Source organism: Schistocerca americana, chromosome 4, assembly GCF_021461395.2.
Source record: "Schistocerca americana isolate TAMUIC-IGC-003095 chromosome 4, iqSchAmer2.1, whole genome shotgun sequence".
NCBI classification, from domain to species: Eukaryota; Metazoa; Arthropoda; class Insecta; order Orthoptera; family Acrididae; genus Schistocerca; species Schistocerca americana.
In genome coordinates this window covers 384,509,009-384,536,212 of record NC_060122.1, presented here as the reverse complement: position 1 = coordinate 384,536,212, position 27,204 = coordinate 384,509,009, and the positions used below count along the sequence as shown (strand labels likewise).

The window sequence follows — 27,204 nt, the reverse complement described above, 5'->3', positions numbered from 1 at the left end:
CTTCCGCCAGCTCCCCCTCCCTGATGATGCCCTCCTGCCCTCCATCTACCCCTCCTACCCACTTTGATCCTCCCTCCCTCTTCCTGTGTTTGCTCCTTTGTGCACCCTCCCTCCCTTCTCTATCCCTTCCCTCCCTCCTCCATTTCTCCCAACTCCTCCCTCGGGCTTCCCCTCCCCTGTCCCTCTACTCCTCCTCCCATCTCCTCAGTCATTGGCATCTTTGTTCTCCCCTCTCCCCCCCCCCCTCGCCCTTCTTCCCCTCTTGGCAGGTCCCCGGACTCGCACACGCTAGGTGGACATTCGCGCGCCGGAGATCATCACCATCAGTGTCTCATGTGTGCCGTCGTGTTCAGTGTTCACCGTCGCGCTCTATCGTTCACCTGTGCCATCGACATCTTCAGTGTTTGTGCGTCGTGCCAACAGTTTGTAGTGTGGATTATCGTCGAGTGTGAACGGCTCCGTGTTTGTCTTTATGTGTCTACTGTTTTATTCCCCACCGTTATGTAACTTAATGTATTCTTTCTGTTGCTTCTTTGTTTCTTCTATGGCTGAAGAGCAGCGTAACAAGCTGCTGACAACCTGCCTGTTTGTACGGGTTTAAAAAGAACAATAAGGGAAAAAAAACCCTAGTCCAGCCAGTCTGGTACTCGCTCTGGATTGCGTCTCTATCTCGGCGGCACTGCGTTCTGGTCGTTGCTCGTTGTTGACATTTGCCTGGCTCTGGTTCCGAGTGGATTTACTGTTGGTTTTGGTGTTGTGGTTTCTACAAGCCTCCGTTGTTTATCTGTTCCTTGTTGTGTCGGTCATAGTCGGTCGTTGTCGGTTGTTGTCGGTTGTCGTTGGTCTGTCACCCGACTCGTCCTTGTGTTTACCCGATGGTGCGTGCTCCACCGCCGGCGGCTTCCCCCCCTAGCGGCTCCGATCCGCAGCCCAAGGCGTTCCCGCGTTGGGTTTTGGTTACTACAGTGCTGCTACTCTTAATGGATGTCAATGCATAAAAGAAATACGGATGGGTTCCCTTTCCACACCGGGGTTGAAGAAAATGACTCAGAAGTTCAAATTAACAGGAGATTTGTGAATTGTGTGGCGACCGAGATCACCAAATTCGGACCTGTGTGATTTCTGGCCGTGGGGTTAGTCGAAGGACAGGGTTTATCAATGTGACACTAAAACATCAAGAGACTGAAGATGACCATAGCGAAGGAGGTGGGGAACATCCCACTTGAGATGTTTTATGCAGCAATAGAACAGTCTCTGATCTTTAGTTTGTCAGTCATGGATGCAAATGATCAGCCCATTGAGCAACGTTTGTAACCTAGAGCCGCGTGGGATTAGCCGAGCGGTCTGGGCGCTGCGGTCATGGACTGTGCGGCTGGTCCCGGCGGAGGTTCGAGTCCTCCCTGGAGCATGGTTGTGTGTGTTTGTTCTTAGGATAATTTAGGTTAAGTAGTGTGTAAGCTTAGGGACTGATGACCTTAGCAGTTGAGTCCCATAGGATTTCACACACATTTGAACACTTGTAACCTAGAGCGTAAACATGGTACACAACTAACAAGTATTACCCTTTCATGTGGAAATCGAAATGTGTTTCCTTCAATGGTTTATTAGTTATTTCTCTTCTGTATGTCCTTAAAAACGTTTCCGTAAAGTTTTGTTGTCCTACAATCGCACGTTTTTCATGGGGGCCCTCTCAAGTAGCGAAAGTTTAATTATAACCACCCTATAAATACATGAGAGAGAGAGAGAGAGATTTAGTAATGTTTTTGAGTCCCTCCATGTGTGTGTACCTAGTCATTTTTTATTACCATTATATTATACAACGGGGAAGGGATGTCTAGCACATCTGTGGGGTATCCAGCATTATTTATTGTTACCATTGCAGACAGGGTTTTGAACAAGGATAAACAGGATGGAGGATCTAGCGTATTTCCTTGAGAATGGGACTTTTTTAAACAAAATACACTCTTTCTACATAACAGCTATTCTGTCGACATGCTGGGACTCATTTTTTAAACAAAGAACACTCTTGCTACAAAGAATTCCACTGTGAAGGAGTTGGGGTAATTCTTCAAACATCCTTGCTACGAAAAAAGTTACACTATGGAGGTGCAAGATCATTTTTAAACAAATTACGATCATAGACATCTGGTTATAGGTTTATCGATTACTGCAATACCCCATTTGAAAATATTTGTCGCAGTATTTAATTATCACTGACTGTTTAAGAGATGCTAGAACAGTCATATATTATGTGGCCAAGACCGCACAGCTCACTGGCCAGACCAGTACTTCAAGCACACCACTTGAGGACAGGCAGCTGCTATCTGGTTATGAAAGTGAATATTTGCAGTCGGCACAATATAGAAATGTTTGTTTTTGTACATAATGCTTTTAAATTTGCATTCCGAAGTGTAGTGATCTTCATGATAATGGGGTCTACATGTGGAATGTTAGCCGGCCGAGCGGTTCTAGGCGCTACAGTCTGGAACCGCGCGACCACTACGGTCGCAGGTTCGAATCCTGCCTCGGGCATGGATGTGTGTGATGTCCTTAGGTTAATTAGGTTTAAGTAGTTCTAAGTTCTAGGGGACTGATGACCTCAGATGTTAAGTTCCATAGTGCTCAGAGCCATTTGAACCATTTTTGTGGACTGTGAGACTACTTGTAACACTGATGAATAACACGTTGTAAAAGTTCAAAACCATAAGATCCGATGATAACAGCATAGCTCGACCTAAACGGGTCATCGAATAAAATGCTTTTCAGCTATCTATGCTTGTGAATTTTCTTCAGTTACCATACATTGCAGTTCGCCCACAGACTAACCCATGTCAGGAATGTTTAACCAACATAATAACGAAGTCTGTTCCCAGCAACAGGAAGCTCGGGAAACCATAATAAAAACCGCTTCACGCTTAAAGGAAGGAAGACTTTGATTTAGTTTCCCGTCGACGACGAGGTCGTTAGAAACAGAGGACAAGCTCGTTTGGAGGAAGAATGGAGAGGGAAATCAGCCATTTCCTGTCAAAGCAACCATTCCTGATATTTGCATTCAGTGATTTAGAGAAACCGTGGAAACTCTAAAGCTGAATAACTGGATGAGGATTTGGAGTGCTGCCCTCTCGAATGCGAGTCCAGGGTGATAACGACTGAACCCAGAGCTATCCCGTAATTATCAGTGCACGTTATAACTGAAAAACAATGGTTTGCGGGGCGATCGCCAGTTATACAAACAACAGCAGACAAGTAATTCAGGAATTAAGTTTCACACAGTTCCCAAAAGCATTGGGACGAAACGAAAATAGATAAATGCTTGTAAACGTGTAGGTTCGTTTTCGGTTGCACATACTCGTGTATGCTCAATATATTTTACTGATTTGGATTATGAAAGGGATTTGAAATCTAAGCAACTGAATATTCCTTCGAAACGCAAAATGAAGACTCTTGCTGTTGCAGCTCTAAATCTACCATCCTCTGGTGGTGATTTAGGGCATAATAATGAGGGTAATAATGAGAGAAATATTCGGGCACAAAAGCGAAGGTACTGTAATGATGTATATATGTATCTATATATAATGAAGAAAATCCTACTAGACAAAACATTAACCGTGAAAACAAACACTGCTGGGAATGGGACAATGTTTGTCTTCACCAACAATTAGAAATTATGGGAACAGAAATAAGATACCACAGGGAAAAGAATTAGGGGTGATCGCAGGATATGTCGTTTATGGTTCAAATGGCTCTGAGCACTATGGGACTTCACATCTGAGGTCAGAAGTCCCCTAGAACTTATAACTACTAAAACCTAACGAACCTAAGGACATCACACACATCCATGCCCGTGGCAGGATTCAAACATGCGACCAAGCAGTCGCGCGGTTCCGGACTGAAGTGGCTAGAACCGCTCGGCCACTGCCGCCGGCTTTATGTTGTTTATAAAGTTAAAGGAAACACCCCGAATTAGCGCATTTATAAGGTAAACTATCTGATCATGTAAATGTTTCAAGAAAGAACTGACTTCAGGCAATGTCCTTAGAATCTTTAAGGAAGTCAATAGCAAGTTTTATCGAAGTCACTTTCAAAATCCAAGAGAACTTCATGCAGTTTCATTAACCGTAACCGAAAAGTTTTGTACGGTAAAAGGGCATTATAAATGAGAAGTATCCAAGAGTGGAGGCCTTTGTCGTAATTTGTTTCTTACGGGCACGCAGTTTCAACGGAATGAAAGCTATCAACAAGAAACAAAAATGCAAAGGTAGTAAGCGAATTGAGAATGAACATAGACAAAAACTGAAAATAATGAAAAAGTCGCAACATAACTTTACAAAACCTACAGGTCAGTGTGGTCTCAGCCTTTGCGAGCCTCACCCCCCAGGAAAAAGTAGTGTTTTTGCGAGATGGTGAAAGAGGTTGACGTCCTTTGGAGGCTATACGCTAGCATTTCACTATCCATAAAAAAATATTCTAATATAAAGATTAATAATAATAACACTAATGATATTTCACTAAAGCATGGAAAGTCTCGCTTTCATTCATACCTGCCTGTGAGTTACACAAGTGTGCGCCATGTGCCTATAAGCTTCAATGCAGTGCAGCGTGGCAGGAGGGTTTACTGTGACGCCTAGAGTGCATGACTATCCTACGTCACTCGGTGTTTCGTGTCGGAAGATTTATGCTGAAGACCAAGTGCCAATCCCTGCACCAAGCGGCAGTCCTCTGCAGGTCTTCCAGCATTTCGCTACAATTTTACGAAGAAGGACTTCTCCGTGTACAACAGCATTATCTGCGAACTGCAGTGGCCATGTAACACTCGCTTCGGTCATGGCCCAAAGTTATTTTTATGTCTCAAGATCTTGCTAAAATTCTTGAGTCCAGTAACAATGCTGATATGGTAATCAGTAAACTTCCTTTTCCCATAGACAGTACGTAGCAGTATCAAAAGAGCTCCTGAAAGTCAAGGATGACGTCATCAACCTAGGCAGTGGTATCCGTTGCCTCTTGGATCTCGCGGACGTACATGTGTTTCACACGACTGTTGTTTGCGAAATCCGTGTAAATTACTACAGAGAAGAATTTAGCTCAATTATGTGAAAAGGAGAGGAAGTACCGGCACTTATGAGATGTTACTGCCGGCCGGTGTGGTCGAGCGGTTCTAGGCGCTTCAGTCTGGAACCGCGCGAGCGCTACGGCCGATGTTCGAATCGTGCCTCAAGCATGGATGTGTGTGATGTCCTTAGGTTAGTTAGGTATAAGTAGTTCTAAGTTCTAGAGGACTGATGACCTCAGATGTTAAGTCCCATAGTGCTCAGAGCCATTTGAACCATTTTTGAGATGTTACCCAACATTTCTGATAGTTTTAATATTGCGCCCATACAATCAGTAGCAAAATCTTCTGCCGCTAGGCGCCTCTACTTATATCTTTCAATTGCCGTTCTTCCACGTGACGTCATTGTGAGTACATTGCAGTGTACGTTGTTGCTGATTTATTTACAGTGCGTTCTACTGTGTCGGCGAATTTCGAAATGACTGACATGGAAGAACAAAGAAGGATCTCCATTAAGTTTTGTTTTAAGCTCCGCAAAACTGCAGCTGAAACCCTCCGCAGCTAAAGGAGGCTTTTCGTGTGGAAGCTTTAAGCCAAGCAAGAACATCTGAGTGATTTAAGTGAATAAAGATTGCCGGGAGCCCACCCTCGGACGAACTGTCATTAGACCCGACTCCAGAAACGATCGCGAAAGTACCAGGCGGTTACAGGTAAAGTGCAGCTGCTCGCAGAGGTCCAGTGTGAGCTGGAATTGTCGAATGACAGCAAAATTTGGTAGATATGCTAATGAGTTAATGTGGAATCGATTTACTGTGGAAACGTTAGTTACAATTTTGGCCACCAGGTGCAAACATGGCGCTGAAGCAAAACAGCAGTGGAAGATACCATCCTTTCCACAACCCAAAAAGTCGCGCCAAGTTAGCAGTAACACCAAGTCGATGCTAATGCTTTCTTTTTAACTTTTTTTTACGTCCGTGGAATTGTACGTAAGGAATTTTTTCCATATGGTCAGACAGTCACATAGATGTTTTGAGATGATTGAGGGAAGAGGGCTGCGCGGGATTAGCCGAGCGGTCCAAGGCGCTGCAGTCATGGACTGTGCGTCTGGTCCCGGCGGAGGTTCGAGTCTTCCCTCTGACATGGATGTCTGTGTTTGTCCTTAGGATAATTTAGGTTAAATAGTGTGTAAGCTTAGGGACTGATGACCTTAGCAGTTAAGCCCCATAAGATTTCACACACATTTGAGCTTTTTTTTTAAAGGGAAGAGGTAAAATGCAAACGTGCAATGGGAGAACAAAGACTGGTTGCTACTTCACGCATGCACGTCGCTCACTGTGACGGAATTCCTGGCAAAATACAACATGGCAACTGTCTCCCATTTTCACTACTCACCTGACCTAGCCCCTTGCGTTTCTTCCTCTTCCCGAAAATGACAATGAAGTTGAAAGGGCAACTTTTTGATTACACAAAACAGATTCCAATGGAATAGCAACAGATGAGTACAATTCATCGAGCACACTTCCAGCACTGCTTCCAAAACGGGGAAAATACCAGGAAGTGTTACATACAAGCGAATGGAGACTATTTTGAAGGTGACAGTGGACATTAAAATTTGATGCATGTTTTCTAATTATTAGTGTGCGTTCTTGAAACTTTTAGGTAGCACCTCGCAGACACTACCTAGCAGTACATGAATGGACAGGTGTACTCACCAGCACAGAATTGGAGTATGACGTTGAGCACGGAGGGCGCCAACACCTTCTTGAGCTGTGTTGGCCTTCCACGGCTGTTGCTCAGTACGTCCAGCAGGGCACGCGCCTCCTTCCCCACCTGAGCCTGCATGGCAGCCCCACTGAAGCCCAGCGAGCGCAGCTGACGCATCACGAAGGCGCGTTGCTCCTGCCACAGCTTGCCGTCCACCACTGATACACCTGAGCATCCGATACACATTACCAACAGTAAAATTTTTGACGGCCAGTCAGACCAGAAATTCGGTATCAAGGCAAAAGGGTAAAAAGGCTTGGACGGGTGGACGGGGGGGGGGGGGGGGGGGGAGGGGGTAGTTGGACGTCATCTGGCCTTACACTTTACATTCTTTACATTGATTGATAGAGTTGTTTGATGTCCTTTTAAGGGATATCATGCCAAAATCTGTTCAATTTACGCATTGGATAGTCAAAATCACAAGCTTGTTGGAGGGCTCTGCCATAATGCTCCAAACGTTCTCAGTTGGGGAAAGATCCAGTGACATTGTTGACCAACACAGGATTTGGGAAGCACGGAGACAAGTTGTACAACCTCTCGCCATGTGCGGGTGGGCTTTATCTTGCTGAAATGTAAGCCCAGGATGGTTTGCCATGAAGATTAACAAAATGGGACATGGGATATCGTCGACATACCGCACTGCTGTAAGGGCGCCGTGGATAACAACCAACGTGGTTATGGTCCAACTGAAATGGCACCCCAGAGTATCAGTCCTAGCTGTCAGGCCTCATGGTATGCGACAGTCAGGTTGGTATCCCACAGCTGTCCAGGGCGTCTTCAAACACGTCTTCACTGGTCATCGGGGCTCAGTTCAAAGGGGGACTCATCACTGAAGACAATTCTACTCCAATCAGATTTGAGGGCAAACGTGCCCAACACCATTGGAAACAGGCTTTTTGGTGTACAGAGGTCAACGGTAGTCTCTCTATTAAATGCCGTTGTGCTCACTGCTGCACCAGTTGCACGTGAATTGATGATAATGATGAATCAAGGGCTCTGAGGCCCTCTTTGGCGATTGCTCAGTCCTCATGTTCTGTTTTCTCTGCACGTTGACCGCTTTCTTCTCAACAATGTGTTCGACCAAGATTCACCCACTCCTGCCAACATCGTCAGATAGTGGTATCGCTCCTATTCAAACGTCGAGCGATTCTCCAGTTGCTCTAAGCAGCTTCTTTGAACTCAGCTACGCATCCTATCACAGATGCTGACATCTGAATATATTATTCACGTGCTTGTGTGCGAGACACAGTTACTGTCCAACTGAGTTCATGGAATGAAATTCGCAATAACCTAATGTCCTGGTATCGACATCTTACCTGTTCACTACCCTTGTCAGCTGTGCGGTGAAATTGCACTGCAAAGTCACATATTCATCCACTGGGTGGCAAATTTTACCGTTTTGTATTTTGTTCTATAACTGTACGAATATTAGTTTGTGACCAATTTGCATAACTTCTTTGTGATGCGTTGTTCTTTTTTTTGTCGTACATTGTATGCAGAAAGAAAAAAATTGGCTCTGGTCAGCTATATTAAAAGAAAATGTCTGAGTGAAACTGAACTTTCAGTGACTCATGAATAGTTTTCATATCCACACAAAGGAGAAATCTATTTTCTTGCGCACTTTTTAAAACAGCTGCTACACATATGATTTCCGTTTTGACATAAAAAGTAAATCTTGAAAGTTGTCTGTTATAATTTGCGAACTTCGATATACTATGTTCTTACACCGAGCGAGATGGTACAGTGGTTAATGGACTGCACTTGCATTCTGGGGGACAACAGTTCAAATCTGTGTTCAGCCATCTTTATGTTTTCTATGATTTCCCTACATAGCTCCAGGGAAATCCTGGGATACTTCCTTTGATAGGGCATGGCCAATTTCCTTTGAAACGGCATGGTCATTTTCCTTCCACATCATTGAAACATTTTGAGATTGTGCTCCAATGTCCTCGATGTCGACAGAACGTTAAACCCTAATATTCTTTCCTTCCTCCTAAGTTCTTGCACGTTAACTACGCATGAATAATCTGCACCCAGTGGCTGATTTTCCGTGTATTCACTCCCACATCTGTCATGCTAGTTTATCTTGCCTAAGAGCTTTGAGAGGGGAAAGGCATCGGCCAATGACAACTGAGGGCGCTGAGACGCTCCACACGGCTTGCACGTTTGAAGGAGAGCAAAACCTTGTTTTTCGTGTGTGTTCCATTTGAGCTGTTCTGGTGTTTAGGTGTTTGTATTACTTATTTGTGATGGTAGGTGCTTTTGAGCGTGACTGCGTTGAATCTTACTGAGAAAATTGGAGAGCGAAATCTGAAAGCAGCTTACAACTCATATTCACGACGTCATACTGGGAACTCTATTCAGTATTTCTCCACACGTCTACTCTGGAATACAAGGTAATGTCTATCTCTTACTTATGATTTGGTGGGCCATATCAGAAAAGTAATATTCCATGCTTAGGAAGGAATAATGAATAACAGAGTAATATTCGAGGTTACGATTAACATGGGGCAGCTTCAATCCTGCTCACGTGCTGTATTTGTTCATAATTGAGTTTAGCAAGCCAGTATTTTGTTCACCAAAGCGTTTTTGCAGATTTTATATTTCATGACTATCCAGAAGAGTAAGGCTTTGTATGATAGCGGCCTGTATATCACATAATTCATGTAATGTTAATCATATTGTTATATGTGAAAACAGATATATTCATTGGGAGCTAATAATCACAAGTCAAAAGACAATGTCATATCCTTATTAATATTTTGTTCCTTCCATCAGTTTGAAAGAGTAACCATAGGGCCCTGCACTAGTGCCTCACACAGGATTAATAAGAGAAATAGCCTCGTGCTCTCAGCTTAATTATTAGTTTGATAATAACCACTTCTCATGTTGTACAAATTGCATAGCCAGCAAGAATTTCAATTACTTTATTAATACATCGTTTATAGACTGCAGAATGTATAAGACATTTGTAAACGCAAAACGTTGAACTACTGTTGTCATTTCTTTGCTTTCTGTTCATACGTCTAGGTCTCATGTGTTAAAGCTGATGGGACCTGATGGGTCTCTTGCTTTATCAAGTATATTTGTTATAAATATCTGTCAGAGATATCTACTCACAGGTTTGTGCATCAGAAATGGAAAGCCTTGATCCTGGGGGGCATCAGGAGGAAGTCTGTGTAATTGTCGCTATGTAAATAAATATATCCAAAAAAACTTTTTTGTGCTATTATTTTCAACCCAGTCATCAGCCTTGCTAATGAATATGTTAATATGGGACATATTCATTGACAGATATGCCTAATGATAGCATAGCCTAGCAGCTGAAAGATTACTTGGTGACCATATGCAGAGGTGGAACACCGCTCGGCAGACTCTCCTTATAGTATTTGATTGTAAGAGCCCTTTGCACACCCATCTTTGGGTGATATCCGCGTCTATACAGTAAGTGTACATTTTTGATCTGAGCCCCACGAACTGCACAATCTGCAAGCCATTCATCTCATCGTTTATCAGTCCGATAACTTTCTTATTCTAAGACGTTATACTGTAAGGAATATTAGCCGTACGTCCAGACAGGTCGAATTGTTCAGGATTTTACCTAATTACTGCATATGAATCACGGCCTTTAGCTTAGTTCGTGAAAGTGCCTACATCCTTATAAATAACTAGACATCAGCAAAGTTTGCAAACTCGTCCTGGAATATGTACATGTGGAGTTTGGAGAGGTCTAGAATACAATTACTCATATAGATAGGCTTCGTGAACTCTACTGAAACCTTAGCCATCTCCACAGTGAGCAGTAGTCATTCATTGAAGGTTGTGGCCCACTTAAAATTTGGCCTGGAAAAGTAATCTTTGGTTCCATAACGCCAGTCCTAAAAGTGAACTAAATGAATCTCACGACTGAATTATTCACTAATTTATAAAAATGTTTCTCAAAATCACACAATACGACAACACTCCGTTCGGCATTAATATTAACGTACTACTTCAACCAGGCATGCTGGTCAAAGGAGGTAATGTAAGTGATTCTAACAAGATGCATCCCCATCCTGAGACATTGCTGGAGGTTTCTGTAGTGTAGAATGTATTTCTGTTTATTCCGCAGCATTGTCTTAGGGACAGAAGCATTTCGTGAAACTAGGCACTTCAGACACAATGTTAAGTCGCTGTGTACATCTTGCAAATTGGTGAGGTACTCCAGGTCTTCCTCCTGGACATATCCGTTACCAGCATCAGCAGCCACAGGTTCGATCTCATCTTTCAATCTGACGATTTGATATCTGGAAGACCATCAGACCTCTTCAAAAAGTATGTGAAGCCCATACAGATTGTTTACATCTAAGTAAAATAAATACTTTAAATCCTCATATGGTCTGTACTGATCCTCATTCATTCGTGGATTGTTCCCTTGGCATACCTCTGGATGCACTGGCCAAGTCCCTCGAGGATCCTCCATTTGAAAAAAGCGACATATCAACCTTAATCAACAGTTCGATGTTGATCTCTGTTTCTTTTTTAGCAGTACATCACACGAAAATCCTGGCGCAGTTTAATAGAAGGCAGGATCCAGAGTGTATGCTCCCAGGCAGTGGCGGCTCGTGACCAAAGAAGATGGTGGTGCACTTTACTCACGAAGGAAAACATCAACAAAAGAGAGAAAATCAGTACACTGCTCAATGTTTTTGTGATGCCTGATATAAACAGGCAGCTCGCTTGTGTCACTCCTGCTTCTACTCATAATAAAACCAAAAGATGTACACAGAAAAAAGTATTACTTTTGCAGAATAAAAGGAATTAAAATCAACTGCACCTCTATGTACTCAAACAGCGGTAGGCATGCCTAACTAACCTTTTTCAGCAGGACTGATGCTAACGCCGTTCGATTATATCTCTGACTTTGAATGTGGGGGAGATCACTTGTACTGGAACTCTAGTCTTCTTTCCTTCAGATTTGCATATCTTTCAATCACTCTTTGACTGAAGTCCGCAATTCCTAAAATGAGCTCTCCTCCAATACACAGCATCGCGAGTGCTCATAGTCTTTCTTGGTCCATAGTATTCCGCAAGAAGGTTTTGATGCAGTTCAGCGAAGAAAAACAATGTTCTGCTTCTGATGTGGTCATTGTAATTGTAATTTCAGGAGCTTCACAGATTCGCTCAGTGTATCACCAAGATTATTGTCTGTTATGTAATCCAGAAAGCTCAAAGCTCCACGCATGCTTTTGAACTCCTCTCTTCCATAAGTAACAGAGAGTTCCGTTCGAAGTTTCTTTGCTTCCAAAAAGAGTAGCATTCAATAGCAGCTCTGAAAGAAGTTTCTGGAAAAGTGGAAGAGTAAGTAGCGAATTTCTCTGCTAGAAAGAGAGGGGCTGTAACTAGCTGTCCAGTGAACTTGCATCTTTCTTTTGCCTCTTAACTTACGACATCACATACTTTTTTTGCCTCCTGCAATAGATTACACATCGCTGAGCCATCTCCAGTTCTCCTTCTTTTATGGTACTCGTGTAAACCTGTTGAATTTTCAATCACTCCTTCCCTAATGTTTGCAATTTCACGCTCAAAAGCTGTCAGCTGACTTTGTGCGTTAGTTGGGTCAATATCCCTTTTTGTAGCTGGTTATACAAAATATCCACATGGATTATAATTTTATGAAAAAATGAAAGCCAAAAAATGAACTTTTCATCCTTCAAAATTGTTACTAAGCCACAGGCTTGCACGATCGTGTTCTCATTAAACAGTTTTTTTCCCCTGGCTCATATTATTCATACTCGTGATAATATCTTCCCTATATTCCAAAACGGTATTGACGCTACTTGACTGAAAATTCCAACGAGTAGGTACTGAACATGGCAGTTGTTTTCGTACTATTTCGTCGAGAACTGCTGTTCTTTGAGTAGGTGCTGAAAAGTAGCTGTTAAAGTCCCTGAAGTTTAGTGAAGAATATTCGCAAATTTTTATTAATGGAAGCGGCTTTAAGCATAATGAGATTCAACTGGTGGGCATAACAATGAATGTATCAAGCGTTGGGAAACTTTTCCTTAACAAGAGCCTGCACCCCATGTGACGAACCACTCATGACTGCTGCACCATCATATGTTTGCGCTATTAGCTTATGTCGACAATTCCCCAAATGATTATTTATCTGTTCGATGATGGACGTTGCCAAAGACTGGGCACCATGCTTTTCTTGTGTTCTAAAGTTACAAAATCTTTCAACTGGTTTTCCGTTGCGATGTACCTATATACTATAACCACCTGGAAAACACAGGCTACATCGCTGCTTTCGTCAGCTATTATGGCCAAAAACTCAGCATCCTTAATCTCCTTTCTAATTTCCGCTTGGCAGACTTGAAGCATGCACTGGAAGAGTTCATCCTGGATGGTTTCTGAGGTTTCTTTGAAAACTGTAGATTCCTCTAAATGCGATTTTAATACAGAGTCAAATGCTACACTAAAATTAATTAAGGAACGAAAAATACCAGGATTGGAATTAGATTCAATATGTACCTATTATCGGTAATATTTTGGTTGTGTAATGCCACGGACCTTCTGTACCCACTGTCTAATTGGGTAGCTATATTTACATTGTCTAGACCTGCCATATTCAAAACGTTATTTACATGGACTGAAGAAAGTTCGTGTTCTCCAATTTTGTCATGGAAGTGTTGAATGTCACAGACTCTGTGTTTAGACCATGAAAGATCTCCTCCAAATAATAAACAAGGAAAACAAAATAAGGCATTTTTCATGTCACAACCACACAGCCATCCATGCTTGTTGTACAAATCAGAGTTAAATTTCCTATTGAATTGGCGACTTTTTGTTTTAACAGTTTGAGCAATTGTTAAAGCACGAGTTGGCCTACCTAGCTTCTTGATTTCTTTCTTCAAACTTCTGTCAACTGAAGGGTTCAAAGAGCAATGAAATTACCTGATTCATTATTTCACTTATTCACTTGTCACTTGAGCCTCAAAATTCACTGTAGCACACGCTAAAATAACTAACACAACGCACAGGAAATAGTTACTTCGCTCGCAGCTGCACCTGAACCGGTACGGTGGTGCGAGAATCCCGTTTTGTTCGAAGATCCGATAGTTTCGTTTCCCTTCGGAAGAGTTCGGGCCCTCTTCCTGCGGCTGACAGGGTGGCCCGGGTGAGGTGTTTGTATACACAAGGCCGCATACGAGTACAGTGTTGCCAAGCGTTGCCCCCGCACCCCCTCTGAGACACCCAAGTCCGCGTTTGCAGCCACAGTGCAACCTGCTGTCGCCGTCGGCACATTCCGTCTAACTCCGCTGTGTTCGGCGTTTGGAGCCCGGGCATTTCAAAAGAGATAAACAGAGCACTACTTCTCCACTAGTATAGAAAGCGCAGAACGCAAACACAGTTGCACAAAATTATTCCTTGGGGGTAGCGCAAACCTGCAAACCTATACAGGAGCCGCCCCTGCTCCTAGGGATACACTCTGGAATTTTTCAGAAACGTGTGTGAACAAGTAAATTCCTGCCAAAAATTCTACGCGTCCCAGCCCTCTGGATCCATTATGGCCGTTTCTTTGAGTTTCATAGGGACTGTGGGTATCCTGGGTAATGTTTTATTCTGGAGTCTCTCCATCGAATACAGGTATTTGTATCAGAAGACTTCCTCCTTCATCACAAGCTGAAATTTTGTGTCAATGGGATATGCAGTTCTGGTGACACGCATTTTCTCCCAACTTATTATTTCAGCCTGTTACTGAAGAGGTGTGCGCATCTTTCGTAAGGAAACCAGGAAGCAGAGTGATATTGTAGACATGATTCATTTGGAGAATTAAAATGTACATTGTCGTCCACGACGCTGCTGTCTTCAACATAAAATTACGTAAGTGTTCAACAATAAAGTGAGCAACATACCTACTCAAATTACGGAAAAAACGGGCGTGTGTGGTGACAATTGGTACTTGAAGCTGCATGCGTTGTAGCTGCACTACGGAACTTTCCCATTAGATGACAATGTGGTGCTTCAGCTGTTAAATTCAATGGCAGCCCACAAACATAAAATTCAACTGTCTGACTGTATAAGGTGTCATTCTCTCATGGTCATTGGAATGTTTTTGTCATAAAGAACATCAACACTCAACGAAAGTTTTTCGAGCTCAGAGAGAAACTATCTTGCAGGATTATCCACAATGTATGATTCAAATGTGTTTGGACTGGAATCATTTGAGCATACTACTTGATATGAGGTTGCACATGGTATGTGTCGTTCTTTGAAAGTGGTAGGAGAGGCTTTGGGATCACATTTACAGCACGCCACAGGAACCAGTAAACTCAAAGTCAGCGTAGACAACGAAGGGGCATTGTTATTGAAAGTGGACGTTCTTCAACTTTAAGACCTTTTATCCTCAATAGAAATTTCCACACTTTCCTCCCTCAAGCAGTCAGATGTCTTTCTAAAATATCATAGTAAACGAAGTGAGGCATCTACAGCAAAAATTCCCTATGATGTTTTGAGAATTAGGAGAAAAGTGGGTGGGACATGCACTTGATCCAGATGTGTGATGCTTCTCACCTTTGAAGAATAGAAATCACCAATCGCTTTGGAAAAGTAGAGGGGCCCAACTACTTTATGCTTCACATTTCCTTGTTTGCTTCTTCTAATTTACACCCAGACCATAAGTATGAACAAATAATTAGGGTTCTCCCTCTCGAATTTTGGCAGGTCTGAGATTGCGATGAGGATCGAAGTGCTTTTGAAGTTATAATGCTTACAGATGTTAGCTGCTTCATATGTACCTGTAGCTACTGCATAACTCGAGTAATTTCTAAGAGAAACCAGACGTGACCATGTAAAGAAATATTCATCTCCCTTGTTGGTATTGTGCACATTACAACATGCTTTTTTAGCGGAAATATCTTTCGGAAAAAGAATGATATTAGACCATGCAACTTTACTTATATGCAACAAAAATCACAGTCTGACGAAAACATTTCAGACTTGAATTTAAGTGTTGGTTGCCTTGGAGGAGCTTTGTACCTAGGGTGGCATCTGAGAATTACTCTGGCAAGGCTCTATGATCAACAACATAAGGATGATTAACGCAGATACTCAGCAGGTTTCACCCTAATAGTAGAAAATATGCTGGCAGCTCATCTGTTCTTAAGTAAGTAAATCAGGAACTGGCAAGAGTTTAATACTTATCAAAGATAGACATTCTTGAATTCGTTAATAATATGTAATTATTAAAGAAAGAATAGTAAGGCAAATCCAAGCATGTCAAAATGATCACCACAAGGTGATGCTAGTAATAAAATGCCAGCTACAATAAAACAATAAAAAAGAGAAGTTAGAAATTTCACAAGTGAAATTTTGTGCTCTAGGTCCTTAAAGCATTATAGGCAGTTCTGTGTGGGGGCTCTGAGCTTAGAATTTGCAGCAGTTTCGTACGTACTGATGTGTAGTAGTAGTAGTAGTAGTTAAGCATATGGAAAGGAGACATGGAAGAATCGTAAGAAGGAAGAAGGAGGCAATGCAGAGGCGTGCTGTACTCGAGACTTTGGCAGCTGCCAGTGGAATTCAGTGAGTGGAGCAGGCAATGGCAGTGACTAATTGAGATTAAGCTGAAAGATATCAGAGCAGAAGTGGGCAAAATTTTAGATAATATTGGCCTTGTTACCATTAGACTCGATAAGTACACTCCTGGAAATGGAAAAAAGAACACATTGACACCGGTGTGTCAGACCCACCATACTTGCTCCGGACACTGCGAGAGGGCTGTACAAGCAATGATCACACGCACGGCACAGCGGACACACCAGGAACCGCGGTGTTGGCCGTCGAATGGCGCTAGCTGCGCAGCATTTGTGCACCGCCGCCGTCAGTGTCAGCCAGTTTGCCGTGGCATACGGAGCTCCATCGCAGTCTTTAACACTGGTAGCATGCCGCGACAGCGTGGACGTGAACCGTATGTGCAGTTGACGGACTTTGAGCGAGGGCGTACAGTGGGCATGCGGGAGGCCGGGTGGACGTACCGCCGAATTGCTCAACACGTGGGGCGTGAGGTCTCCACAGTACATCGATGTTGTCGCCAGTGGTCGGCGGAAGGTGCACGTGCCCGTCGACCTGGGACCGGACCGCAGCGACGCACGGATGCACGCCAAGACCGTAGGATCCTACGCAGTGCCGTAGGGGACCGCACCGCCACTTCCCAGCAAATTAGGGACACTGTTGCTCCTGGGGTATCGGCGAGGACCATTCGCAACTGTCTCCATGAAGCTGGGCTACGGTCCCGCACACCGTTAGGCCGTCTTCCGCTCATGCCCCAACATCGTGCAGCCCGCCTCCAGTGGTGTCGCGACAGGTGTGAATGGAGGGACGAATGGAGACGTGTCGTCTTCAGCGATGAGAGTCGCTTCTGCCTTGGTGCCAATGATGGTCGTATGCGTGTTTGGCGCCGTGCAGGTGAGCGCCACAATCAGGACTGCATACGACCGAGGCACACAGGGCCAACACCCGGCATCATGGTGTGGGGAGCGATCTCCTACACTGGCCGTACACCACTGGTGATCGTCGAGGGGACACTGAATAGTGCACGGTACATCCAAACCGTCATCGAACCCATCGTTCTACCATTCCTAGACCGGCAAGGGAACTTGCTGTTCCAACAGGACAATGCACGTCCGCATGTATCCCGTGCCACCCAACGTGCTCTAGAAGGTGTAAGTCAACTACCCTGGCCAGCAAGATCTCCGGATCTGTCCCCCATTGAGCATGTTTGGGACTGGATGAAGCGTCGTCTCACGCGGTCTGCACGTCCAGCACGAACGCTGGTCCAACTGAGGCGCCAGGTGGAAATGGCATGGCAAGCCGTTCCACAGGACTACATCCAGCATCTCTACGATCGTCTCCATGGGAGAATAGCAGCCTGCATTGCTGCGAAAGGTGGATATACACTGTACTAGTGCCGACATTGTGCATGCTCTGTTGCCTGTGTCTATGTGCCTGTGGTTCTGTCAGTGTGATCATGTGATGTATCTGACCCCAGGAATGTGTCAATAAAGTTTCCCCTTCCTGGGACAATGAATTCACGGTGTTCTTATTTCAATTTCCAGGAGTGTATAAGTTTGAAGGACCAGTGATTCATGGACTGCAAACCCAAGTGAGCAGCTCGGAAAACCAATTTTCGTCACAACTCAGATCGAGGGGTGGAAAGGTAAACCAGCATGGAAACGGACAAATAATGGACTGAACTTGGTTATCTGTGTCAAAGTTACGGTTGAGGCTCAAATATCGGAGATGGTTATTGTTATGAAAGCAGACAAATTTTGCAGCAGTCTGAAGTGCACAGCAGAAAAATTTACGCAAGTCATTGCATTAGCAGCCTGTATTGCTGCCAAGAACTGCATACCAGAGTACTGTGTTTTGCAACTGTGGTCTATGTTTTAAATAGGTTTTTGTTATAGTTAGGAGAGAGGGGGGGGGGATTGGAAGGGCAATGGAGTGAGGCTGACTGGGGAGAGGAAAGGAAGCAGTGAGAGAATGGTGAGGATGGGATGAGTTTAATAGAAGGGGGTATGCTAAAATAATAGGCCATGCATTTACATAAAAATCGTCATTAAAATACTAATAGCATCAAACAATGTTTATGTAAAATGTATAGGGAATCAAATATAAAATGAGGCAAGGTGGACTGAGAGCGGGCAAAGAAGGCAAGGGAATGGGGAGGAAGGGATATTGGCAGGGACGCTATGGGTTTTAACAAAAGAGGATTTTGTACTAAAATTTTGAGACATCTGTTAAGTAGAAATCCTTGTATAAAATAGCAGTATGGATGTGTAAAACAGAAAAGGGGATAAAATAATAGGTTAAAAAAGTGTAAATAAAGTAGCGAAATCTGAATTAGTATCTTAAGATATTCAAAGTGTGAAAGTTTGACAGTATAAAATCATAGAGTCTTAATCTGAAAATATAAAAAATAAAGTTGTATAAAAATTTTATTTTCAAAATATTAAAAGTATAGGCCTACAAAAATGAATGTATTAATAGTAGAAAACAAAAAGATAGTAGAATTATGTAAGTGGAATTATGTAGAGGACCTAGAACTGCATGAAGTGTCATCAAAACTTTTTAAAAACATTAAAAGTAAGAAACCATAAAAGGCGTAAAACAATAAATTATGAAAGTGAAACTATGTGCGGCAACTGAAGTTACATTGGGGTGTTTTGAAATTCTGAATAGATGCATTTGTTTCAGCGTGGTGGCGTTGTTTGGCATGGGTTTGCAGTATGTATGGAAGCCAAGCTGCATGCTGGCTAGGACAGTGGCTGAGTCAATGCGTTGCCACTTCTCTTCTTGTTGGTGAGTGGGGCTGTTGATCACACCTACTCTGCGGTGAGGTGGGCGACTGAAAGACGCTTTCAAAGGTTCTAACAAATACACTGTTAACAAAATGTTATGCTGGCTTAATGTGTTGTCAGGCTGTTGCACATGGTGTGTAAAGATCTTTGTTTCTTACAGTATTGTCAGGAGATACCTCTTAAACTCACTTTTCAGTACTTCCAAATGCATATAAATAGTTCAAACAGCGTTCTTTGATGTTATAATATTCTCACCAAATAGAGTTTTATTATTCTGAAGTGCGATCTTTGAAGAGTATTTCAAAGTCCTGGCTGTTTGATTTACATAAACTTTTGGACAGTTTCCACACTTAAGTTCATGTACACCTGCGGCCGTGAATTTCAAGGCTTTTCTATTCACAAGGTGCCACAGTCTGAAGCGAGTAATTTAATTAGTCTTAAAACCTACACACAAATTGATATTGTGAAATAGTCTATCAATAATTTCTGACACCTGTCCTTCATAACACATGGGCATGTGCAAGGTTATCCTGCCTTTCTGTTCATCTGTTAGTGTGATGACCAGGAACCACTTCCATCGGGGTATTTTTGTGGAAATTTCTGTGCAGTTCTTCTGACAAATGTTGTGTTAAATTTTTTCCACTTGCGTGTCATCGATTCTGGTGTGACAAAGAGATTTCACGCATTTCCATGACTTTGTAGAAAGCGATCTTGGTAAAACAATTATGTCATTCATTTTTTGTGATCATGTGTACACATCTGGAAAATGGGGACCAGTTCGAAAGAGCCTGTGATGTTGTAAGACGACATACTTGCTGGTAATGCGGAGTTTGTTGCAAACACGCGCGTTGCAGAAACTGTGATATGTGATGCATGTGGATGACTCAGCAAGTTTCTTCCAGCTCTCGGCCAAGACCGCTTGAAACACAGATGAACCACGCGAATTTGAGCCTGCTGGCCCAGGAGCAAGGAGGCTAGGAGGAGGACAAACAATATGTTTTAAATACTCATCTGAAGCCCATAAGTGAGGAGGAGAAACAATATGAAGTGAATAATTAAATACAAAGCTTTTCAGAAAAATTGTTTAATTATTGGCCAATCAATTTAATAGTAATTGGACATTCTTTGAAACGTTCATAAACTCGTCCACATTTCAGCTGAGTGAGGTCTGGATATTGGGGTGTTTTGAAATTCTGGATAGATGCATTTTTATAATTGTCTTGGAACCAGGTCATCTTCTCATGACCTTTGACATAAACTATGCTGAAGCTATGATAATTGGTCCGGAGCCATGACACTATATGTTCATACACCACTCCATCATCAACCCAGCGTTTTGCATGTTAAAATCGTGCCAACCACACCTCTGTTTTCTGAGCTTTAGCACACTACACTGAACTAAACGATCTGGGCGAGTGTTGATTGCAGAATACCTTGTTAATACTTGTCTGGATCGGAGAATGTGATGAATGCAACACCTTCAATACAAATTACTGTAACTCTTCATAAAACCCTCGTGAATTTGTGATGATGTTTGGAAACCTTAAACTGAGCGTGTTCTGAGTGTGAATCCAAAACCTTCATCAGACTTGCAGTAAGATGAGGAAAACTTTGCTTACATGTCATACAATAAGCCATACACGTTTTCGTCCCAGTAAAACTGTAAGTTACTGCGTGGGAAAAAAACTGGGAGTTTAAGTAAAATCTATCACTAATTAGTTTACTGTTATCAAATACGCTCTAATCCTTTCCCAGATATCCCTTCCTGCCTATCTGCAGTGCTAGAATAATGAAGTGAAGCGTCTCTAGCCGAACAGATGTCTTAGTCACCCACACTTGGCGATGTTATTCTGGAAGGAGTGAGTATTCAAACAACTACAATGAACGGAAAGTTAATAGCAGCTAAACTCCACAATTTGGTACTCATAAAACTTTCAAGTTTTCTTCGTCTGATAGAGATATATGAAGCACTTTCCACACAAATTTATCCAGCACAGTTTCATGTCCTTCTTCTCCTTCTCGTAGAATATACGAGTTGTTACCAGTAGCACTTCGAACTAGAATGTTCGTTTAATGTTCTTAATGACGTGTTTACTATCCTCAATGAGGCCCATTAACATTTTTAGCGGGGAAACCCACTATAAAAAGGCCATCAATCGATCCATCTATGAACTGTCCAGCGTTTTGTAATGCATTCAGAGCTGATGGTGATGAAGACACATAATGTTTGAGAGCAGATGTGATTCCAGCATTTCTGCTGCTGTCCATTTTCACGCCATTAAGTTCGTATCATGTTTCTTGTAACAGAAAGTCAAGTGCATTATATGTAAGGTGCAATGTCAACGCTTCTGCTGCTGGAATGTTCTTAGGTGTAATTACGACTTCCAAATATATGAAGCTCTTGTTTCGAACTGTTAAACCATCTTGGTGTAGAGTAATTCATATCTAGTTACTATTATTAAACGTCGCTGACACAAAAGGTTTGTGGAAAAAATATTTCTGACTAATAATACGCGCATCATATTCAGCTGGAGTTGTTATATCGAGTGACCTCACTGCGAGGTTTCAATCCTATCGATTTAAGAAACTCTTAATTCTCACGTGTTTTCACATTACGCTTTCGTTGCAAAATGGTATTCTGACGGTTACGTGCGCTGAATTCACTCTTTATACTCACGATGCTACTTCAGAAGTAGATGTATTATAATTTCCTCACTGCCAAACCCAACTAGATTTGCGTTCTGATTTATGATAATCAGCTTGAGATCGTCTAATGTATTAATACTGGGAGGTATATTGGATTGTTATGAGTAACCAAAATTTTGTAACCTGGGCTTACCATAGGAATTAATCCGTATACAGTATGGATTATTCTGTCATTAAGGTATGAATTCATCGTCATATTACACTCAACACAAATCGTACTGACTGGCAGTATATCCACTTGTTCATTCAACCAGTAAATACTATCGGTACTTTTTCTCCAGCACTTGATCCCTTGAGAAATCTAATAGCGATCTTACTGAACCTTCATGGCTAATGTCCACTGTATTAATGTTTGCACATAACTCAAACCTTTTTACAAATCGTTTTATAAACACATTTAAATCGTAAATATCGTAGGAGCCAGGAGATATTACAACTTCACCAACTCCTACATGCATGTTTATTGTTTGCCTCAGTGACATTAGCTAAGCTATTGCATATTTCCAGATCAAACAATGCAATCCTCCACTCCGGCTTGCTTAGATTTATTGAAGGAAAATAGTTTGATTTCGATGCAGACGAACATTCTTCTAAAGTTAGGGTGTACAACACCCATATAAACCTCAATTAATGCAGTGGAGTGCATGCTGCTTGTTTTTATGCAATCGTCATGAGGACCATTAGACGTAGATGTCGATAGATATATGAATTGAAGCCTTGGTAGCGTCGAAAATTGTAGAACACATGGTTCGTGTCAGTAAAGTAATGACAAGAGTCTTCTGGTAGTCTGAAGGGATCAGAGCAGTAGATGGTATTCTGTGTGCAATCCAGTGAGTCCTATATTCTCCTGCAACATCTAAACTGACAATGCCGCATTCTTTGGATTTTCACTTAGTCTTTGGCAACGTATCCCACACAAACAAATCGCGAAATCTTGGAATCTTGAATTTTCTGATCAGTTGAAGCAGGTCTATGTTTTTAAGTGGTCCGTTTGGTAGTATCTCTATGAGCTTTTTTTCTTTATGAACAGCGTAAGTCCTTTCCTGTTCAGTTTTAAATATGATCCCTGACCAATAGTCATGGCCTTCACTGTCATATTATGTCTATTAAGCCTCCTGCAGTAGCGGCTCCTCCACCCAGTGGCCAGAAACCTACCAAATGCAGAAATCACAAACAAATTATTCCACTAGATGTTTTAGGTACTGGCAGAACCCTTGGCGTTTTAACTTGTCTTCCCCCCCCCCCCCCCCTTAATACCTGGATACCTTTCGCTACTGGCGCTGCTGCTGATTCAGTGGAATTTGTTGAACATCGCATAAGTTTTTTCTTACTCTTCAGCATACAATGAGCTGCATTCATAATTTGTCTGAAACTTATTCCTATACTCAGTTGAAGTTTTGCACACATTGTTTTACTTACTGTGAATTGTGACGGTACGTCACAGAAATAGACATTTTTATCGGTTGTAAACCGTAGTTAACGTATTTTGTGAATATAATTAGTATAAAAGATGCACTTAATGTTCTTGAAACAACTGATATGCAGCGATAATTTAGGAGTAGCATCTTTATTTAATGTCTATGAAAATAAAAAAGGATCGAAAGAGACGCGATTGTACAGCCGAGGAGGAAGGACGTACTTATGGTACACACACTGTTTTGTTTCTCGATACAGAAGGCAGCCATTGAGTGGCTACACATATTTTATGTAAGTTATTCGTTATTCTCCTAAAATAAACTAATTATTACTATCACAAAATGAATTTCTTTGTAATAGTTGTCACTTCAAATGCGCGCTGTAGCTAATTATTTCTAATAAGCATTTTTTCAATAATTTGCGTTGCGGGAAGCTCATCTTCCGATGCGGCCTCTGTTCGGCCATTACGCGCCGAACTATTAATTTATTTTTCAGTGTTAACAGTAACTGTAAATGCGAGAGACTTCGTTATAAGAACCTTTCTAAATTGCAAAAGATAATTGATTTACGTTAAAATCATTTTTTTTAATTTATACAGATTCCATGAGTTCAGTAAGTTTTATCTTGGCCGCTCCAAGGCAACAATCCAAATTCTCTCGAGCCTCGCTTTGCAATCAATAAATAGAAATTAACAAAATTACATTCAATTCAGTTAACGGCAACTATATTTTAGTCATAACGTTCAAAATCTAAAGTTGGTACATGAATAACAACGGCCCTTCAAGAACCCGTTTTATATTTGCTTATGCACGTAAGTAAAAGTGATGAGAAGAGATAATATCCCTGAGAGAAAGAGTCATGCTCTAATAAAAGAAAAATTCATGGTGATAAATTAAGAATAAAAATAAAATACATGTATAATTCTTTATATATATACACAACGTAAGCCGGCCGTACTGGCCGAGAGGTTCTAGGCGCTACACTCTGGAACCGCGCTACCGCTACGGTCGCAGGTTCGAATCCTGCCTCGGGCATGGATGTGTGTGTTGTCCTTAGGTTAGTTAGGTTTAAGTAGTTCTAAGTTCTAGGGGACTGATGACCTCCGAAGTTAAGTGCCATAGTGCTCAGAGCCATTTGAACCATTTTTGAACATAACTTAACAAATGGCGCCGACGTCACAGAATGCAGTAATATGTTGTCCTATACCAATGTCCATTCTTCAACATATTTGCTTGGATTTATCAGATAATATTTGGTCTGCAATTCAGTGATCTTTATTTGTGGTATACGGAATTATGTGCCTCTTGCATGCATCATTTAGAGTATTAATTACTTTATTACCATGAGCTAGATGTTTTTTGGGCTTAGTACCAGGTCCACAGATGATATCCAGGGGTATGAACTTCAACACGTACTTTATTGAGAATACCAATGCATCTCTGCTGAAACATTTCCTAGCACTCCTGTCATGTTACTGTGTGAGATGAGGTATGCTTGTCCTATTATGTAGCAAATTGAAGCGTTCGCCCAGCTGTCAGAACTTTTCTACAATTCCTCTATGTAAAAACTCCGTTGCGAATTCTTCAACATCGCTGTTTATTAACATGTCAGTGCGTGGAAACTGTATACATCTCTAGTGACCAGTTTCGCAGGTAATACTTCTCAAATGCAGCTTTGTATTTCGAAATACACACCAATTATTCTCGTCAATAATTTGTGGTAGAATGTCTAGCCATATGTATGACCCTTGAAGATTAAAGTGTATCCACATCTGGTTTCTCATTGTGCTATTCAACTGTTCAAAAATACTAGCTTTCAAATGGGAGAACGTTGACTAGTAGTTTATTACACATAATAAATACCGATTTGAAATGCTATTGTAAAATTCATCCCTATGACCGGTTCAAAGTTTGTCAGGTCACAGAGCTTTTCCAGTCTGCAACAGTTGTTCAAACAGCTATGTAACATCCTTCTCTGGCTTTACCTTCACAGGCAGAGCCCACACGAATTTTGAATGTGTGTCAACTGAATGAGCATTAAAATTTACTTGCAACCTTTATTTGATAATGAGTATTCTCACATATCTATGAGATCAGCCTGTGATGAATCACCCAGTCCTTGTACTATTACATGTGTGCTGGAGAATGTCTTGTGCACTGGCCTGTAGAGTTCAGTAACAACTGTCTCCATAAGTACTAAATGCTAGATCTTTCTTGGAGGCCTGAGACGACTGATATGATTTCGTTCATCTGAACTGTATTCCCTGCAGTAGAAGAACACCAGGTGTTCTTTCAAATTCATCATTCCGAACTTGCATTGCTTTCTTGGTTAAATGTGTAGGGTGATTACCAAACATATATGATTTCCTTTTGGTGACCCTGCACATTTTGACTTACGCACAATCACTGTGATGGATGGTGAAATGGTAATAGCACATCCTCCCTCTTCTTCTTCTTTCCTACCTCCATCCATAGTGTTACTGGTTTAAACGTTTCCGAGAAAGACTGCTCTCGTTACAGCTGTCCTAATTTTAACAACTGCAAGTTCTGTTGAATAGCATTATGTTCTTCAATAACTTAACACTGTATCACTGACATCCTGTTATATGATATACAACGTACATGCTCTCTGAGTCTTCTGGGGGCTATTGCAGTGCAACTTCCTTGGATATTGGCTGGATAAAACTAACGGCAGCGATTGTTTCCATGGAACAACTTTGAAATCTCCGTTGACACATAGCGTATTCGATGTCAGTCACCTTGGATAATATTACCTTGATGTCATTAAATGGAGGATTTTCAAATGCCACCACTGGGTAGAATTCCTGGATTGATATCATGCTGACACTGAGATGCTAACTGCCACTGGTGTTTAAACTGTAGGTTTGATTGAAGAGCATTATTTCCATGCAAGGTGGTTGTTGACTGCAACCTCGTCTACAAATAAAAGAATTATTGGTTAAGCATATTTGTTTTTGCGCCTACATAACCTATTCATCACAATCGGTGCTAATGCTTAAAATGTCTCATGGCAGGGAGCCTTGATGTATGTCTCTACATCTTTACACTTTGATGATCCCCACACAAGTGGGTGAACTACTTATCAATTGCTGTGAGTATATACTATTTGCTAATTTTTTTAAAGAAAACGAATACTCTTCCTATACTATCGGCTCATCATGATTAAAATGCATATGGTTAAAATTATATTTGATGTTAAATGCAGAGCGATCATGCTCATTGTCAATTTATTTATCGCTAGTACAATTGTTGATGTTACAGAGCTAATTACTCATAGTATGCACGAGTAGCTATTTTTTTAAGACACTGAAGTGTCCTAGCCAGTGTGTGTATACTGTGAAGTGGCTTCCTGAGGACACAGTGGCATCTGTTACCTCGAAGTGATGATGACATGTGCTGAGTGCTGAATATTGCAACATGTGGTTGACAAGCATATCAGACTGAAAGCTAGCACATTCACACTGCATGCAGTGCATGCCATATGCTTAGCGCCACATGGGCATAACATTCAAAGTTGTTATTATTATTACATTATCACAAGCATTTCACTGTGTGACGACAGTCAGTCATATCTATCAGTTAGCACATCCTATATCAGTGTGTTCATCAATAAGTCTTTCAGACATTTAGAGACAGTTCAAATGTTGACATTTTATAAATTGCAAGTGTGTCTATGCTGTTATTAATTGATTGGGTTGAAAATGAAAGATAAATAAATAAAAACATATTTGTAGGACTTATCTATTTCCAGTGACAATTTTACAGCATTCCTTCTGATTACTATAAACACCTGTGGACTGTTTCTACTCCTGTCATTTGTGGATTACCTGCATTTCCTGTTCCAGTTGCAGATCTACTTTCACTGTAATAATAGCACAAGAACCAAAAGTATGATGTCATATGCACCTCA

General features: G+C 41.7%; 1 protein-coding gene across 1 annotated transcript in view; it reads right to left on the bottom strand.

Moving 5' to 3' along the window:
* Positions 1-27,204, bottom strand: part of LOC124613498 (methyl farnesoate epoxidase-like) — a 107,582-nt gene that overhangs the window by 37,364 nt on the left and 43,014 nt on the right. The window contains exon 3 of the mRNA XM_047142205.1: positions 6,760-6,978. Coding sequence (XP_046998161.1) covers positions 6,760-6,978 — 219 coding nt within the window. The remainder of the gene's footprint in view (positions 1-6,759; positions 6,979-27,204) is intronic.